Source organism: Accipiter gentilis, chromosome 6 (assembly GCF_929443795.1).
Source record: "Accipiter gentilis chromosome 6, bAccGen1.1, whole genome shotgun sequence".
Classification (NCBI taxonomy): Eukaryota; Metazoa; Chordata; class Aves; order Accipitriformes; family Accipitridae; genus Astur; species Astur gentilis.
In genome coordinates this window covers 14,780,498-14,799,976 of record NC_064885.1, presented here as the reverse complement: position 1 = coordinate 14,799,976, position 19,479 = coordinate 14,780,498, and the positions used below count along the sequence as shown (strand labels likewise).

Here is a 19,479-nt window from a genome sequence, read left to right as displayed (position 1 = left end):
CAGCTTACAGTTTGTCCTCGTTTGCTAGATGTTGGGAAGCTTCCTACTAAGATTTTCTGCTAGGGAATCTTGCTTGGTTTTCAAGGATGCAGTCATTGCCTTGAAATTATGTTCAGTATTTCCTCAAATTGAATGCCTTGCATATTGTATTCCATCTGCAGCTTGTGAGGCGTTACCTCTGCACAGGTAACAAAGCCATTTGTGTAAATAACCATAGTCCATATGTTGTCCGCTGCTGCTGGGTGGAGTTAGGTGAGCTTGCAAAGCAACCATGCTATTCACAATGAGGCATCAGCCTCTGGTGGGAGAGAGGTTTTCTGTGAAGGTGAGAATGGATTTAATTCTGGAACCTCACCAATCAGTGTGCTTGTTATGTTAACAAGCTAATGTTAGAGCAATTCCGCAAGGAGTTTGCATGTTTCAATATGCTTTGGTGATGTGTCAAGCTGTGGTTTTGTTTCTAGTCTGTTTTCCATGCACTTGATACTCTGGAATTTTTTTTTTCTCCCCAAGGTCCATGGTACTGGATTATAAGATGCTTCTTTCTAGCAAAGTTTAGAAAAGTGGGTTGGAGAACTCTTTGGCAAGATAGATGCATGTAGGCAATGAAGAACTTCATGTAGAGGTAGGAAGTTGCCCCCCCCAAATGGGGGATTCTTTTGTCTTTTTTTTTTTTTCCTAAGTGTCAGGTGGGTGACAAGGGGAAGGACTATTCAACAGTCAGGGAAGAAATGTTTCTAAGCAAAAGGTACAAAGTGTTAGTGAGTATCGCTGGATTTGTGCCTGCTGATTTGTCTTTCAAGCTTGATACTGAACAGCATCCTTTGATGTTCTTGGGCACCTGTCTTAGCAGAGTGAAAAGCTGTTTCTTCATCATCTTCATGTTGCAGAAGATTTAACTTTTTTTTCCTGGGATATTTTTCATCAGTCATCTTTTCCAGAGACTCATGGGCTGCGAGACGGTTCAAAGCAAGTATTTCAGCCCAAATTCCTGACCAACAGCTGTAACTGGCAGACTGTACCATTGTGGAAAACTTAAGTAAAAATGCAAGTAGAAGGCTATAATCTGTTTTATTAAAGGAAAGTTCACTTTCATTGTTGTATATACTGGATATGTACAAATAGGATATAAGAAGTTTTTTATGTGTGTGTATATGTATTCAGATGCTTAGTATTACATTTCCAATCATTTGCTGTTTTCTAAATGAAATTGATCCATGTGGATCCATTTGTATTTGATTTCATCTTTTTTTTTTTTAACTCCCAGTTGTAGTTTCAGCCCAGTGTAAGCTTACTGTTGAAGTGAAATAATTAAATACATTCAAACTAAGAAGACTTGCTCTGGGAAAGTGTTCTCTCTACCCTGAAAAAAAAAAGTTTCAGTGGTCAAGAGCTGATTTTTTTAATTCTTCAGTCATGTTTCCTTGTGCTTAGGCTGATGGTGTGAAAACAGAAGAATTTTTCCAGCGTGCGTTTGTAGAACCTGTTGCAAAAAAAGGAAAGCTTAGGATTTAAAGTCAGTGTTTCAGACTTATGGTGCACTTTGAATGAAAGGAAAATGGAAGCGGGCGGGGGAAATCTTTCTTCAATAAGGTAAACTGTCTGGTGCTGGGAGAATCCTGTGTGTTTATGTGGTAGGTTGCACAGACATGGGAAGTGGATGGTGGTGAAGGGATGTTGAAGCATGAGGTTCGTACTCTTTCATGTGGATGTTCACTCTGGAGTGGAAGCTTCTGGTCTGGCCAGAGGGCTAACCCAGATGAGCTGCTCAGGATTGTAGGCATCGTTCTCTGGAGCAAGTAAACCTCTGAACAAATAGAATATTTATATAAAGATAACTTGTTTAACTGTGTAACTCTAACTTATTTCAGTGCTTGTGAGTCAGGAAGCAGGAGTGGCTTGCGGTGTGAAGGCTGTGGTGGTTTGATGTTGCACTGCAAGATTTCTCAGCTGCTTATGAAGAAACTCCTACAAATTACAGACTAGTGTCCTAAGAAAACAGGCACTAAATTCAATCATTTCTGTACAGACAGTAATCTACCAGAGGGTTGGGTAGGCTGCTGGGAGAGCCAATTATGTCAGTGTGATGGGTTGACCCTGGCTGAACACCAGGTGCCCACCAAAGCCATTCTATCACTCCCCCATCCTCAGCTGGATAGGGGAGAGAAAATATAACAAAAGGCTCGCGGGTCGAGATAAGGACAGGAGAGATCATTCACTATTACCGTCACGGGCAAAACAGACTCAATTTGCAAAACATACTCAATTTATTACAAATCAACCAGAGCAAGGTAATGAGAAGTAAAACGAAATCTCAGAACACCTTCCCACCACCCCTCCCTTCTTCCCGGGCACAACTACCCTCCCGGATTTCACCACCAAGCCCCCCCAGCGGCACAGGGGGACAGGGATGGGGTTTATGGTCATCACACGTTATTTTCTGCCGCTTCACCTCCTCAGGACGAGGGCTGATCACACTCTTCCCCTGCTCCAGCGTGGGGTCCCACCCACGGGAGACAGTCCTCCACGAACTCCTCCAACGTGGGCCATTCCCACGGGCTGCAGTTCTTCACGAACTGCTCCAGCATGGGTCCATTCCACGGTGTGCAGTCCTTCAGGAGCACACTGCTCCAGCGCGGGTCCCCCACGGGGTCACAAGTCCTGCCAGAAAGCCTGCTCCGTGGGCTCCTCTCTCCACAGATCCGCAGGTCCTGCCAGGAACCTGCTCCAGCGCGGGGTTCCCACGGGGTCACAGCCTCCTTCGGGAACCCACCTGCTCCGGCGTGGGGTCCTCCACGGGCTACAGGTGGATATCTGCTCCACCGTGGACCTCCCTGGACTGCAGGGGGACAGCCTGCCTCACCAGGGTCTTCACCACGGGCTGCAGGGGAATCTTCGCTCCGGCGCCTGGAGCATCTCCTCCCCCTCCTTCTTCACTGACCTTGGTGTCCGCAGGCTTGTTTCTCTTACATGTTCTCACTCCTCACTCCGGCGGCAGTTTCTCTCCGTCCCAACTTTTTCCTTCTTAAAAATGTTATCACAGAGGCGTTACCACTATCACTGATTGGCTCGGCCTTGGCCGGCGGCGGGTCCGTCTCAGAGCCGGCTAATATGGGCTCGCTCTCTCTTGAACACAGGGGAAGCTTCCAGCAGTTTCTTACAGAAGCCACCCCTGTAACCCCCCCCCGCTACCAAAACCTTGCCAAACAAAACCAATACATTCCACCCCTCGCCTCTGTGCATCACATTTTTAAGAACTATCATTAAAATCCACATTCATCACACAAAGTCTTCACTCACATCACAAAAATAATTCCCCACACCAAAATCAAAATAATATCATCACAAAACTGACAAAAGTGGACAATTTACACACACAATCCACCCCTCATCCCTTCACCACAATTACAACAATAAAGATTCCCCACTCATCAAGCAGCTCTTAACTCTCTAGCTGCGTTCAGTCCATGTTTTGCCCGTTACCTCTCTCAGTTACTATCCTTATCTCAAATTCCTCACATTGCCCGCATTCTCCACCAAAAAGACTGTGATGGGTTGACCCTGGCTGAACACCAGGTGCCCACCAAAGCCATTCTATCACTCCCCCATCCTCAGCTGGATAGGGGAGAGAAAATATAACAAAAGGCTCGCGGGTCGAGATAAGGACAGGAGAGATCATTCACTATTACCGTCACGGGCAAAACAGACTCAATTTGCAAAACATACTCAATTTATTACAAATCAACCAGAGCAAGGTAATGAGAAGTAAAACGAAATCTCAGAACACCTTCCCACCACCCCTCCCTTCTTCCCGGGCACAACTACCCTCCCGGATTTCACCACCAAGCCCCCCCAGCGGCACAGGGGGACAGGGATGGGGTTTATGGTCATCACACGTTATTTTCTGCCGCTTCACCTCCTCAGGACGAGGGCTGATCACACTCTTCCCCTGCTCCAGCGTGGGGTCCCACCCACGGGAGACAGTCCTCCACGAACTCCTCCAACGTGGGCCATTCCCACGGGCTGCAGTTCTTCACGAACTGCTCCAGCATGGGTCCATTCCACGGTGTGCAGTCCTTCAGGAGCACACTGCTCCAGCGCGGGTCCCCCACGGGGTCACAAGTCCTGCCAGAAAGCCTGCTCCGTGGGCTCCTCTCTCCACAGATCCGCAGGTCCTGCCAGGAACCTGCTCCAGCGCGGGGTTCCCACGGGGTCACAGCCTCCTTCGGGAACCCACCTGCTCCGGCGTGGGGTCCTCCACGGGCTACAGGTGGAGATCTGCTCCACCGTGGACCTCCCTGGACTGCAGGGGGACAGCCTGCCTCACCAGGGTCTTCACCACGGGCTGCAGGGGAATCTTCGCTCCGGCGCCTGGAGCATCTCCTCCCCCTCCTTCTTCACTGACCTTGGTGTCCGCAGGCTTGTTTCTCTTACATGTTCTCACTCCTCACTCCGGCGGCAGTTTCTCTCCGTCCCAACTTTTTCCTTCTTAAAAATGTTATCACAGAGGCGTTACCACTATCACTGATTGGCTCGGCCTTGGCCGGCGGCGGGTCCGTCTCAGAGCCGGCTAATATGGGCTCGCTCTCTCTTGAACACAGGGGAAGCTTCCAGCAGTTTCTTACAGAAGCCACCCCTGTAACCCCCCCCCGCTACCAAAACCTTGCCAAACAAAACCAATACAGTCAGCTATCGTTACCAGATTGCTATTAGACTAGGGCTAATATTCATATTGCAAAAAGTAGTATTTCATTAAAAGCAATCTCATCTAACTCTGACATTGCACATTCAGTTTCTGTCTCTTGATTTTAGACAAAACCTGCCAAAATTATGTTATGATGAAGTAATTAAGTAATGAAGCGTAACCCCAGGTAACAGACTCCTAAACACTGTCGTCTTTAAGAATGTGTTATTACTAGTGTGTGTTGTAGGATAGATTTGCTTCATAAAAATAAAATCTAATTTTTCCCATGCTGAGAGAGGCAAGTTTCTTTCATATATTGTGCTAAAAGAGTTAGAAGCTAGACTGCATTTGCACAAGGATGTTTGAAAAGAAGTGTTTTGTTAGGCTGCTAGACTGACATGATTCAGTTTTATCATGAACACAAGGGCTGCCCAGCATCTTTTGCATTTGGGAATGAAAATTGGTCTCTCCCCTTCCTTTCTGAGCTTCTTCAGATGTTTTGTTATGTTAAACAGTGCAAAGAATGTCAGACTTTCTCTGTGGTGCTGCTTAAATTTACCTTCTTGTTTGTGTTCAACTTTAATTTATTCTTTCAAGTTTGTCCCCAAGGGTGGGAGGTACAAAGATGTGGAAGTTAATAATGAGATTTAGGGGTTGCCTGGGTAAAAGGGTGGTGTTTTTGCCTTGAAATCAAAGCAGAGCATTGGTCTTACTGTTTTCACGTGGGTTGGTGTAGGTTAGTCAAGTCCAAGTAATGAGAAACTAGATCCTTTAGTGTTAGGCATTGTCTGCATGTGGACTTGTTTAAGGAGGCTTGCCAAAGCAGAACTGCAGCTGATGTTTTAAAACTGTTCATCCTTGATCGCCAATATACTGCTTAAATTAATAGAAGCATTTGTGAAAAGCTTCTTTTCCTCCCCTGCAGTTCATGTAATGCAACAATTTTTTGGTATTTCTTTGTAAGGTTCTCCGCCTCTTTCTTTATATTTTACTGCTTTGCTTAGAAAACGGTTATTGAAGAACGGCCCATTTTCTCTAGCTGTTTGTAATGCATCTGTGTTTTTCTTCTAGAACTACCTGTTTTCTCCTTTTATCATTCCATATATGACATAAAAACATTACATACCAATTTGTGTTTGTTCCAGGGTGCTGGTGTATGTGTCCTACTTAGTGTCCTACTTTTCCTCAGCAACTTGCTATGTAGGCTGATGACATCTTAATGCTGCTACTGTGTTTGAAAGAGATTTACATGTTTTAAAAAAAGTAAAAAACTGAGGTTGCTGGCTTAGGCTGTGTATTGACGGTGACTTGCTTAATTTGATACCATCTTTTGAAGCTACCTATGCCCAAAGCATGCTTTGAAAAAAAGCCTAGACTATCTGGGTATGTTAACAGTACTATTTTAGTATAAGCTCCATCTAAGTTAGTGCTGCTGCAGTCTTGCCCCCCATATTGGGTGCTCCTGAGCATCCTCACTAGTTCAGGGAGTTTGACTGAGGAGTGTTCCCCCACTTTTTTTCTCCCCACATAGTGCCAGCTTGACTCCTTGAACTTGGCTTGCTGAAGGTTTAAATAAGGAATGTTGCAAAGCAGGTGTAAGTATGCATGTCTGAAGAAAAAGCGTGAAATGCAGCATTAAAGTAATTCTGAGTTAGACTTAAATTGTTGTGGTAATGGAGCCTAAAGTGTTTTCTGCAAACTCCTTAATGATTTTTAATGTCTACTCCAGAGAGAGTTAATAATAGCACTTAATCAATCTGGAAATCTAAGCAGTGAGGAGGCACAATTTCATTGCATATAAAAAGGTATGTAGATAACAAGGAATGAAATGTCTGATTGAATAGAGGTAGCTCACAGCCAATACTCGGTGAACATAACTGAACCTGTTTGACATTTCACTGAGGCTGATCATTGTCCTCTTGATCCAAACTTGTGGGAAGAGAGGTGTTAGATGTGATCTACTCAGTGTGTTTGCAGTGGTATTCTCATCCTCTGTCTTCAGCAGTGCAGGGCTATTGGAGCCTGGCAGAATGTGCTGTGGTTTTTCTTGGTAAGAATTTAACCCGTGCAACCCCTGTGGCGTTGAGAAAAGCATACTTTATCTTGGCTAAAATCTACTAACTGTACAAGTCTGGAGTCCCCACCCACTGTGGAGCTCTTGAGCATGCACGGTGCTGCAGCATTGCCTTTGCAATTTCTGTGGGTATCAGGCAATTTTCTCTTGCGCTAAGTGGAAGACTCACAAAATGGAGGAAGCCCAGGAATGCAGTGAGTAAAGCGATGGCAGCTTGCATCAAGAACACTCAGCTCACACAACTGATCAGTGAGCTACGCCTCTGGCTTTTGCTGCTGTTTGCTGCAGTGCCCTGCAGAATTGCTTACCTCTACGTACATACCTTCCCAGTGCCCTCTCTTACCGCTGGGACGTGGTGCAGCTCCTGTGGTGCAGCTCCTGGCATCGCTGGCGATCAGCACCTGGGCTCCTTTGTGTCGGGCAGAATGCACCTTACTGCCTGCCTGGCTGCCTGCCCAGAGCATAAGCAAGGTGCTTTTTTGACTGGCAGGTTCAACTGCAATTTTTTCTGTGTTTTGCTGGCCTGATTGAGGTAAATTATATTGACAGAGTGCTTCAGGAATTCAGGATTGAGGTGGGGGCGGCAGCGAGGGGATGAAAAATTAGGGATGGAAGGATGGTCTGGAAGCAAAACTGCACTGTGGTGGATTGGAGGCGGGGAGATGGGAGCTTGCTTGTCTGGTGTGGACACAGATTCTGAAATGTTTTTGTGAACCTCTAATCGCTGGTGTGACCATTTATCAGCAAGAGAAGATTTTCTTCATTTTTAAAAGCAGTTTCGTTGCTCCAGTTGCATTGTTTCACCTGCTAATCTTTTTGTCCTAATTTTTTTTTGATAGCTTGTACTTACCAGGTTTGATTTGAATACTTTGTTTAGTAAGTTTATGCCCTTAAAGCTTCCCATCTTCTTGATGGGATGTAATGGCAAGTACCTGATAGTTGTGAGCTCTTCTCTGTGTTCCTTCCATGTTTTCTAAATCTGAGGGAGATTTCATGTATAAACATGTACACATGTAAAAAGCTATTTTGGAAGTTTGCTGTTTCTTTTATGTGTTTTCAGGGTTTTATTTTGTTTCAAAGTGTGTGTGCGCTTCTCCCTCCTCCCTACTTTACTGGTGGATATGCTTTTGCATTTGCCATTTATCGAGTGGAAATATGGACAAATTGGAGAAGAAAGGTTTAACTTTTTTTTTTAATATACTCTCTCAGGCTGATTACATTCAGCATTTAAGGCATCATCTGCATCTTTTTCTGTTCAAGATCTTGTTTGAGAGCATTTCACCCTGGGATTACTCCATTCTGTTGATTCCTTTCATGCATCCAGTCTCTAGGGTTCTCCCTCTCGCTACCCCCCAGTATCTGTGATTATATACTCTTGGGTTTTGATTAAGTTTTGGGACGCTAATGAGCCAGCAGGGAGTAAAAATGGTTTAACAGCAACAAGAATGAAGAGGAATGTCTTGGCTGCATTTCTATATCTTGTGAAAACAAAGTGGATTAAATCAAGTTCTGGAATAAGAGAATGCTTATCACTTTGCACTGATCTGTGCCCAGTTTTTGCACTAAATAGGAATTTTTCCACTCAAGCTAATTCTCCCTTTCTTCAAATGCAGCTTGTCTACACAGTTCAATAGTTATCTTTGATTTTTTTTTTCTTTCTTTAAAAAAACCCCAAACCTTTCATGATTCCCTAGGTTCTTGGAGTAATTTCAGGATGCCTTAAATGCTGTCATCTTGGAGTCACAGCCTCTCCAGTTTTCTTGACTTTCTAGCCATAATAAAAATAACTCCATTATTTATGTTCCCAATTGTACTGTGAATATTTTAATTGAACTCAGTTCCCTCTGTGTAGATCATCCTTGGAGCATGCACCTGTGTCTGATTTGCCCAGTTGTTCTCTTAGCATGCCAATATCTTGCTCAGCCTGGATAGCATTTAACTGGGAGTGATGGAGGAAAAGCTGTATGAGACAGGACAAAATGGTACTGATTACAAATACAGTATGGTTTTGTCCTAAGGATATGGAGCTGGGATTAATTTTACAGCTGCAGGGAAGGGGGTTAACTTGGAGTGCTTACTTTACCACTAACTAATTGCTAATGACACCCAGGGCAAGCTGTAGGGTCCTACCCTGTATTCATTGTGAACTTGGAACGGAACGTGTGCTGCAAAAGATAATGGCAGCTTCAGTATTTTTAATATCAGAGTATGTGTCTTGTTTAGGAAAATGTACCTTGGTGCTCTATAAGAAATAGTTTTGTGGGTCTTTCAATTCTTTAGGTTTATTAAAATGTTCAGAAAGCAAAGAGTAGACATAAAATACTAGTATTACTTCCTGAACAAATGTTATTCCTCCTCTCACTGTGTGCTTTGTGTTATCATGTAATTACCTTGAAGTTAATTCCATAGTGCTTATGTGTCTCAGGCTCAGGAAATGAGCTATTCCAGGAAGAATTACCTGCAGTTAACAAGCTGATAATGCAAAGCAGTTTGTTTTGAGTGTACGCAGTTGTAAATAAGAGCAAAACTGAACCTGTGACTTCCAGAAGCAGATAGGGGTACATTCAGGAAAGTCTGTAATGATTCTTTTGGAGGATTCTGTGAAAAATTATGTTTCCTTCATTACATTCCAACTTTTACCTGTTTATTAGGCTTGTGGCATCTTTCTGAAATTGTTGCTTTGTAAGAATTTGAAGCACACTTGTTAATGCTGACATGCATGAGCATTGATCTCCAAATCTGCAATTGAATTTATGGACTTGAGGAAGTATTTGCTTAAACATTCAAGTACAAGTGGAGCTGGTAGTACTGAGAGTTGTTTGTTCCAGTGTATTACTGCTGGTTCTGTTCTTCCCCGTCTTACTCTTTTCGTTCTCATTACAGGTCTTGATGCAGAGTTGTCTTATGTGAGGAATGATGTGGTTAATCACTATGCATTGTCCTTCAATCTCTTAATACCCAGCGAGACCAACAATCTTCACTTCAGCTGGCATGCTAAATCCAAGGTAAGGAGGCATAACTTCTCTGTTTGAGTACTTGATACATGATCTGTATTGCTTAGTAAATACCCAATATTATAATTTAATGGCTTTTTTCCTTTGCAAAAATTAACATATGCTAGGATTAGAAGAATTATTTATGTGATTGCAGGCAGTAGGTTAAGATGATATGTATCCAAACTGTTCCTTTTTTGGTTTAGAAAGGTTAAGCACTTCTTTTGAAGTATTTTTTCTTACTTCTTGCAATCTGTGTGTATATGTACAAACTACTGGCTGTGGAATCTCTTCTGGTGGTGCATTGAATACACAGAAGGGGCAGCCATGAACTGAAGCCTCTCAAAATCAAATGTAGAGCAATTGTGTTCTAGAGATTTCTAGAAATGTATGTTTGGAGACAAGAAGAACCTATAAAAGTAGCATCTAGTATGTTATTAGTGAGCCTCAATTGGACGGAAAAGGATTTTTGTTTCACTTAATCACCGTGGCTGGAGCATGCAGCAACAGCTGTCATAAAGATTGCATATGCTCTTATATTTTGAAGGATTTCCAGTTACTTAACTTATTTTTGTATATGAAATGACCAGTTTAGTCTCTGCCAGATTTTTTTTTTTAAACTTGAGTGATGGTTATTCTTCCGTCCTTAAGCAGGAAAGACTGCAGTAGGAGCAGTAGTATTTAACAACTCCACCAATGCAATTTCTGAAGATTCCTTCTGCCAGCATTCTTCCCTTTGAGGTGTAACTTCTTATGAGATGTGAATTTTGGACTACAATGGTGTGGCATAGAGAGCAAGCCAGCCTTTCCACTTGATATCGTATTCCACCTTCACAGGCAGTTCAGTCACTTGGCATTTGAGTAGGACCTTTGAAGGAGTTTTCTTGTTACAATTTCAGCCATGAGCTACCTGCATCACTGTCCCTGCCCTGAGTTTTCTTGGGCCTGTCTGTGAATTTTTAATAGGAATTTTTGAGGTTGTGTAGCCCTCTTCCACTGCTGTGATTGCACCTCTCAGCATCTTCTGTGCTAAGTTTGTAGGATGGGTTAGTGCAGTTTATAGGAGTTCAGAAACTGGGTTATGTTTCTACACTTGGCATCTTGACTGAAAAATAAATTGAAAACATAAATGCATCCTATTATGTTTTAGAAAGGGGAAAAAAATAACCTAATGGGGCAAACAAAGTCAAACCAAATTCGTTCAAGTGAGTATGGAGGGATAGGATGAATTTCCAACAGGAGCTTATGACTTAGTTACAATAGGTTCTGTACTTTTTGATGCAGAATAAGCTTCTTAAGTGGAAACAAAATAAACAAAATCTTGCCTGTAGTTGAATAAACTGTTTGTAAGCAATTTTGGCTGTGTAGGTTATAAAACTAACTAGAAGAAGGGGAATTTTTTGAATTCCCATGGTTTTAACAAACTGGCTTTCGAACAAGTAAGTTTAAAAGTATCAGCAAGTGAGGTTTGTGGTGTGTGTGGTTTTTTTTGTTTGTTTGTTTTTGTTTTTAATATGCCACTTTAAATTCTGCCCCAGATTTTCAAGAATGATTTCAAGAGTGGCTTCTATTTTGGCTTTCTTAATTTGAACTGTCACAAAAGTCTGATACTTAGACTTCATATAAGAAACCTTGAATTTGGGCACCTAAAATCACCAGCATTCTTTGAAAATAAGCTACAGTGGTTTTAATTTAAAGAATTGTGAAAAGGTATGTAGCATTTCTTTCTAGTGCTGTAGAGATTTCTTACGTGTTTTCTGTTTCCCAACTATTGTTACAGGTTGAGTATAAACTGGGATTTCAGGTAGATAATCCCATGGCTATGGCTATGCCCCAGACCAACATTTCTCTACAAGGAGAAGTTCCTCGCACACTTTCAGGTAAACTTCTCACCCCCCGAAAGTGCACAGCTAGTGCTGATACTAATAATGCTTTCTGGTGGTACTTTTGTTTTTTCCAAAATGTGTGTAGTGTTGCATAAGACTGTAATTTTTCTGTTAAATGTAATATGTTTACAGGCCTTCTGCAGCAGTTATGACAGCTAAAAAGGTATTACAGATTGAGTCCATTAGTCTGAGAGTAAGATTTTTTTTTTCCTCCTCTCATTTAGTGGAGGACAGAGATTTTCCTGGAACGGAAATGCAACATTTTTTTATGTATATGTACACACACAAGCTTCCCATTCTCTTTCAACAATAATAATTAACAATTGCGTGGATTTTAAAATCCACGCCTTTTAATTTCTCTAGCATGTAGAGATGACATTTCAAGATATGTGGGAGCTGTTAATACATGAAAGTGCTTATGGTAGGTGTAAAACTGAGAAAACTATTTTGAATATATACTAGCTCCTCCATAGAATTTATACTGGAAACAATTGCATTTGTTTCAGGAAATGTGCAAATAATCATCACTCATGCATGTTCAAGTATGGTTCCTCGCTGTCTTGTACTCTGTTAGATACTTGAGGCACAATAAAATGTATATTGATGGTTTTGTTGTGTACAGCTGTTTTGTGAAAGCAGACACGGGAATTAGGCTTGTTGCATCTGCTCTGTTGGCATAAATAATACTGGTATATAAGCTAGAAAGTAAATAATGTCATATTAGTTTAAGCCTCGATTCCAGTCAGATTTGCAGAGACCAAAATGCTTAATGGTTGTGAAAAAAGCTAACCACCTGTCCTGGTTTTGGCTGGGATTGAGTTAATTTTCTTCCCAGTAGCTCACATAATATTGTTTTTTGCATTTAGTATGAGAATAATGTTGGTAATGCACTGACATTTTCAGTCGTGGCTAAGTAGTGTTTATACCAAGTAAAGGATTTTTCAGCTTCTCATGCCCAGCCAGCAAGAAGGCTGGAGGGGCACAAGATGTTGGGAGGGGACACAGCCAGGACAGCTGACCCAAACTGGCCAAAGGAATATTCCATATCATATGACGTCGTGCCCAGTATATGAACTGGGGGGAGTTGGCTGAGAGGTGGGGAGGCAGGGGTAGGGGGAAGCCACGGATTGCTGCTTGGAAACTGGGCATCGGCTGGCGAGTGGTGAGCAATTGCATTGTGCATCACTTGTCTTTCTTTGGTTATATTTCACTCTCTTTTTATCTTCCTTTTCATGATGATGATTATTGTTATTGTAATAATATTTATTTTTACTTCAATTATTAAACTGTTTTTATCCCAACCCATGAGTTTTACTTGTTTTCACTTCTTCTCTCCATCCCACCAGGGGAGGGGAGGAGTGAGTGAGCGGCTGTGCCGTGCTTAGTTGCTGGCTGGTGCTAAACCACGACACCTTCATAGCATTTGAAAAAGCAACAAGGAAAACTAAATTTTCTGGTTTTCTGTGGTAACGGAGGTTTCTCTTGTGACAGCACTTTAACTCCAAAGCTAATGGATGGCTAATGGTCATTTATCCACAAATAAAATTTTAGTAATCTGTAAACTTTTAATATAACTCACATAAATTAATTTAAAATATATGTCCATTAGTGCTTTAATAGTTGTCTGAAATTACATGTCATGAGACTAAAATAGCATTTCTTAATAGCAAGTTCTTTAAAAATGTACATTGTAAACATCATTTAAGAGACTTTTATCATTTAAATGTTCTTTCACCACAATGTCTGAGAAGTGCTCGAACTTAATTGTTTGTTTGCAGTGTTCCGTGTTGAACTCTCCTGCGCTGGCAGACTCGACTCTGAGGTCACAATACTAATGCAGCTCAACTTAACAATAAATTCATCAAAAAACATCACAGTTTTGAATTTCAAACGAAGGAAAATGTGCTACAAAAGTAAGACATTGTTTCAAATATTAAAAAACTTCTAGTGTTAAAGTATGATAGGAAAAGGGAGTGGGAAGGTATTGATCCAGGACATAAGTAACAGTTCCAGAGAGGGTAGGAAGAAACCAGGTAAAATTTGCCTTTCAGAGGCGAATGGGTACTTTTGGTTTTACATATATAGCAAAAAGCATTTTCTCTGTTGTGCTTGGAAGGAAGCAACTAGTTTCCTCAAAACTGCAGCACTCTGAATATTTAAATTGTTCTAAGAATTACCAACAAAATCTACTCAGTTTATAAATTGTGATAAAATTGGCTATTTAGTGAATGCACGTGTTAGTCTTTGACTTGGAGTACTAAATGATCTTGGTAGATAATACAGACTTCAGAAATCCCAGATTGACTCTTTTGTGTTTTGAGTTGGGAATCTGCAAGCACAGTTTATTCTTGGATTATTACTATCTCCTGTTGCTTCTTCCTAGAAGTATTTTCATAGGCATTGGAAGAAAATTATTTTGGACAATCCCAAGAACTGTACCCTCCTTAAAAATGGCTGTGGTGGCCTGTTCTCAGCCAGCATTGAGGATGGCCGCCTCTCTATTTACATGCTCCTCCTGGCTCTGTTCAGTTTACTTGGAGCCTTTGAGGACAGTAGTAGGCTTTTTGGAGGGGAGTTTGTCACTTCTTTTGGGTATGAATGTCTAAGGATGAACTTCTGGAAGGTGTGGGTGAAAGAGCTAGTGTGGCTTTTTAGCACATAGTGTTGTGATACTCATGTTACTTGCATTGATGTTATGGAAAGACCATTCTTAATTCGAAGTGTATCTGTTTTTCTAGTGAAAATGGTGGTCTGGCACTTTTACCTTTATTTCATGTTTTCCTAGGTACTTTTTCAAATGTTCCAAGTGGCAAAGTCAGCACTGCTTATGCATTCATAGCTTACTGAGCTGCTGAATATGCAGAGGAGGTCTCCATAGGCACCACACAGTTATCTTGGTGTGTGAGATAGAGCTACTTCCTAAATTTTCCAGAAGTGATTCTTACAAAGATCGTGTTTCTGTAGGTTCCTAAAAGTGAAATGTCAGTGGCTTTTTTTGATATATGTTGATTGGTATAGAGCATCCAGGGATTTCTGATTAAATTTAGTGCATAAGTAAAAAATATGCAGGAACTTGCTGGCAGTTTTGCTCAAGGCATTCATAATAGTTCCTCCTAAAGTTTAAAAAAAGGGGGGGGGGGGGGGGGGAACCAACCAAAAAAAAGTCTCAGATTTCTCCCTCTACCAGATTACTTTTTCACAAGTTTATCAGGCTGAACTGGCTTACCAAGGAGTCAGAAGGGGCTGTGCTGGGAAGGAAGCAGCTCTTCATGGCTGGGAGCAGGAAGGAGGATGCACAAGTGGGACTGCACCTTTGCAGCCACAGAAGTCCATTATATTGCCTCAACTGCATGCAAATCCTCAGGGAGGTTCATCTGAAGTCATCTCCACAGCCTGCATTCCTTTGGTTTGCACTGCTCCTCTTAGTGACCAGACTCATAGTAAGCTTAATGAAGATTTATCCCATTTCTAAAGGACTACGTTCACATGTGAACCTGAGTATTGTCCTTGTGTCTTTTGTTCCATATTTATGAGTATTTAAATAGCCATTACCTTATTCACCCTTCAGTTTTAAAACACTTGTGACTGTAGCATCAGCTGAGAAGGCACAGTGCCCATGGGTGCATCTCTTAACTTCTTCCTAGGATGAGTAGCGTTAGACTGGAGCCAGAATTTCTTCCAAAAGGTCAGGGTAGTATTGATTGAATATTCAAGAAATTATTTTCTATCCTGTAGTAACTGATTCTGTGAGGTCTTTGTTGTTTAGTGTCTTAGCATACACTCACATACTCTGTGCCTCCTCTTTCTACTGTCTGCTGCTTTGAACTTTGGTGGACAAGCCAGAGGGTTTTTTGAGGTAGGTAGATTCAGTGAGTTCAAGCCTGGCCTCAATGGACATATGTATCAGTGAAGAAATGTATCTGACCCATGTGTCTTAAGTGCGATGTTTATTAGACAGTGCTTAGGTATTTAAAATGGAAATCTAGAGATAACTATAGTCCTTAAGCCAGCTCACCTATTTGGAAAAGCAGATTTGTTTTTCCATAAATGAGGCAATTGACTTCCTATGAAGGGCTACAGTAATAAATCTATACCAAACTTAATGTTTTTTTCTCATCTCTCTAGAGCTTGAACCAGAAGTAAAACCTCCAACATCTGATAAAAATGGTAGCAAGGCTCTCTGTAAGTAATCCTGAGTGTACAATGTACTTCAGGTGTAAAAAATGAAAAACTTGTGATGTTCTTTCTATGAAAACACTCTCCAGGTAGTCTGCACTGTACCCAGTATTTTAGTTTATTTTAATTTGGTTGGGGTTTTTGGTGTTTTTTTTTTTTTTTTTTTTTTTTTTTTTGTAATGAATTATTTTAACTGTGAAGAGGAAAAAAGCCTATTCCAATTCTCCTAACAACTTTTTTTTTTAATCATGTCTTAGGAGCTCTGGTTTCTGTACATGACTCTGATCTATTCTATTGACTTTAGGACCTGTCTGGTTTGCTGTTTTAACTTGTCAGTATTGAATGAATACAATGAGGTAGTTTCTTTCACTCCTTTTCTAGCTGGAAATATCATTGACTGACTATGCTCAGCCTCTGTAGTACCCAAAATGTGAACATTTTTGCCAAAATGCTTTTGGAAAGTAGTGGAGTGCATTGCTCAGTTTTCTCTTTACCACCCATTGTCTTCCAGGGCAATTGTTCTCCACGATGCATGATTTAAAATTGGGGATGACTAGGGCTACTGCCTCTTCCTGCCTCCAGTCCCTCTGCCCATGTTGCTGCTTAACACGAGCTGAAGGCCAGTGCAGCAGACAGCCCTCTGGTGCCAAGGTGCAACTGCAGAATTTTGCCCTAAAACTCACTGCAGTTGAGGTTCTTTTGAGAAAGAGGATTAACTGTCCTGTTAACACTGCTGCATAAAGATTCAGGTCAGGGGGCTGTAATCCACCCATCATACCCTAAAATCAGGAGAAGCTGAAGTTGTGTGCTCTAGCACATTTGATCAGTGAGTAAGCACCACTATCACCCTGCACCTAAGTATTAGTCTCATTTTATTTACTGTATTGGTGTGTGTCTTGGTGTGCAGGTGACTCCTGCTCTTCTAGCCCCAACTAGCAAGTCTGTGCCACTTGCTGCATTGGGGCTCAGCTGTGATGAAGGCTGGGTTTGTCCATGCTCCTACTGTGTTTGCAGCATGGTAGCCATGGAGGAGGGACAAGGGGTTGTGCGAAGTAGAACCAGCAGGACCAACAAGACCATTTTAGGAGGTTGCTGCCTAGGTTTTATCCTTCAGTAGGAACCCTCCTTTTGTCCCAGTAAATAAATGAAGGTATTGAGTGGCTTGCTGGACCCTGCCCTGCTTTTCTACAGCAGGAACTGTGGTGCCCACTCTTCTGCAGGTTACCATGGTCTGCCTCTGCAGGTGGGCTGCTGCTCCCTGCTTGTGCGGGACCTGGGTGGCAGGGCACTGGGGGCAAGTCTGGGGACAGCAGCAGTGTCCTCCTGACATGTCAGCCTGCTGGGAACTAGCAAAATGTCATCTGTTGTGGAGTTTGTTTGGGTTTTTTTGTGGCTTTTTTATTTGTTTTTTCTTTTTTTTGGTTTGGGCTTTTTTGAGAAAGTTTCAGTAACCTTTCACCTTTCTATTTCAGTCGATCCTGTAAACGCAGCTCCCACCACTTCTACCCGTGTGTTTTATATCAGTGTTGGTGTGTGCTGTGCTGTTATATTCCTGGTGGCAATAATATTAGCTGTCTTGCATCTCCACAGCATGAAAAGGATAGAGTTGGATGACAGGTATGTATTCAAGCTTTTCAAGTGCATTTTTTGGGACACTTTTACTCAGATTTGTGGGAGTTCTGGTCTCAAAATGAACACTCTGTAGTAGCTTGCAATTTCTGCTCTTGATGTCAAGCTGTAGCGATTAGTACCTGTGTAGAGTTGTAGTAAGTGTTGTACAGCAGAAAGGCAGCAGTTGCAGTTGCTCTCCTGTTTATGGGTTGGGAGGGTTGGGACTGTTGGGTTTTCACCAGAATAGTTGTGTGGAGGACACAGAGTGAGGAAATTTGGACAGAATCAGATCTACAGGGATTGTCAGCATTGAAGGAAAATTTGATAGATACCTGGGCACACTGAAAATGTTAGGTTTTTTGTTTTTTAACTGACTTCTGCAGGAGATCGAATTTCAGTTTTCTCTATTTTGATTGATTTACCAGTATTCACTTTGGCCTTAGGGTAAAGTCTGGGGATTACAACTGGTTGGTTATAAAGCTGAAAATGTGGCACTCTCCCAAATATATTTTCAATCCATAACAACCAAATTGGCACAGGCATGCAAAAAGGACTTGTAACATGAACCCAAGGGCAATACGGTCAGCTGAGTGGGGATTAAACACCGAGGCGGAAGAGAAGCTGAAAAAGCAGGTGGACTGAGGCTCTGCTGAGGCTGTGTGAACAAGCTGCATCAGATTCAACTTTTCAGAAGCAGGCCTTTTTGAAACTGAATACTTTGGAAAACAGTTGGGCCTGTGGGTGGTCACCCCTGTTGAAAGGATATTTTGAACTGTTTCTGTTCCTGCCTGCAGCCTCTGAGTAGTTCTTTCTTTTCATCTTCCTCTCTATCCCTTCATCTGTTTCTTTCTGGGTTTTTTTTCTGCCATTTACTCCTCTCGTGTCCCCAGACCATTTGTTTTTTGGGGAGTGTCAGTGTACTAAGTAGTAATGGTTTCTCAAGGCCTGATTATCTAACTTGTCAGCTTTTCTCAATTAATTTGTGCCTAATTGTCTACTGACGGTTTTTAATCAATAGAAGGTGTTAAAGGATGTGCAGCTTGCTTTAATTCAGAAAGGAAAAGCATTACATCTATAGGGTGTGTGAACAGCGGCATCTGCGAGTTTTTGAGAGACTGTCTCAGCCTAGCATTGTGATCAAATGTCCTTTCATCCACTCTGTTGTACTTGATTTCTGTGGAGATACAAGCTAAAAATTCGTCTAATGTTAATACTCTGTGGTTTGCAGGCATTAAAGAATTTGCTCTAAATCAGTATATGGCCTTCTGATAATTTCTGTGAAGTTTATGCAGACAGTGGGATTTAGTTCTTCAGAGAGCCATGTGATGACTTGTTTTTTGAGCCCAAAGGTGCCAGACCTGACAAAACCTTGGATGGGCTCTTGGGTAAGGCCTGTGGTCAATAAGTATCATAGCAAAGGTGCAACAGAGGCAAAATGTGCCTGAAAAATCAGGATCTGTGGAGTTTTGTTTTCAGAATGGGCAGCGTGCACAGGAGCCAGCAAAGAGACTGTGAGGTGATGTTTCAGTGCTTGGTTGAGAAACTGCTTCTGTGTTATAATTTAGCCTCAGTGTTATGCACTGGCATTACATATGATCAGTGACTGTTTGATGTAGCAACTAGTCAAGGAACTTGTGAGCAAAGAAACAACTTTTGATTTAATTTTGAATAGCAAGCTCAAAACGTTGCTGTAAAGGGGTCCTGAATCGAAGATGATAACGTCATCAGGGTTAATGACCTCCCAGGAGCAACAAAGGCTGGAAAACCCGCTGCTGTTGCTGTTAATTTCAAAAACCAGAACTAAATAAAAATGGGGAAGGTTGTTAAACAGAAGCTAAAACCAGGCAGCTGAGTTTACAGGCTGCACACGGACTGTTTAAGAACATTGTATTGAAAGTTCAGAGCAAATGCTTGCATACCTCCTATCAAAGGCACTTGAAAAAGTGCCCAAGAAAGTTAGCATGGCTTAACAGCAGGATAATGGAGGTTATTAAAAGCAAGAAGGCATCGTTCAAAAAGCTGATGTGGTATGCAAGTGAGAAAACTAAGAAAGCT

General features: G+C 41.8%; 1 protein-coding gene across 2 annotated transcripts in view; it reads left to right on the top strand.

Annotated features, from left to right (window-relative positions):
• RYK (receptor like tyrosine kinase) overlaps positions 1 to 19,479 on the top strand; it is a 67,372-nt gene that overhangs the window by 10,375 nt on the left and 37,518 nt on the right. For both annotated transcript variants that reach the window (XM_049803013.1, XM_049803012.1), the window contains exons 2-6: positions 9,642 to 9,763; positions 11,532 to 11,631; positions 13,416 to 13,550; positions 15,763 to 15,819; positions 17,286 to 17,430. In XM_049803013.1, coding sequence (XP_049658970.1) covers positions 9,642 to 9,763; positions 11,532 to 11,631; positions 13,416 to 13,550; positions 15,763 to 15,819; positions 17,286 to 17,430 — 559 coding nt within the window. The remainder of the gene's footprint in view (positions 1 to 9,641; positions 9,764 to 11,531; positions 11,632 to 13,415; positions 13,551 to 15,762; positions 15,820 to 17,285; positions 17,431 to 19,479) is intronic.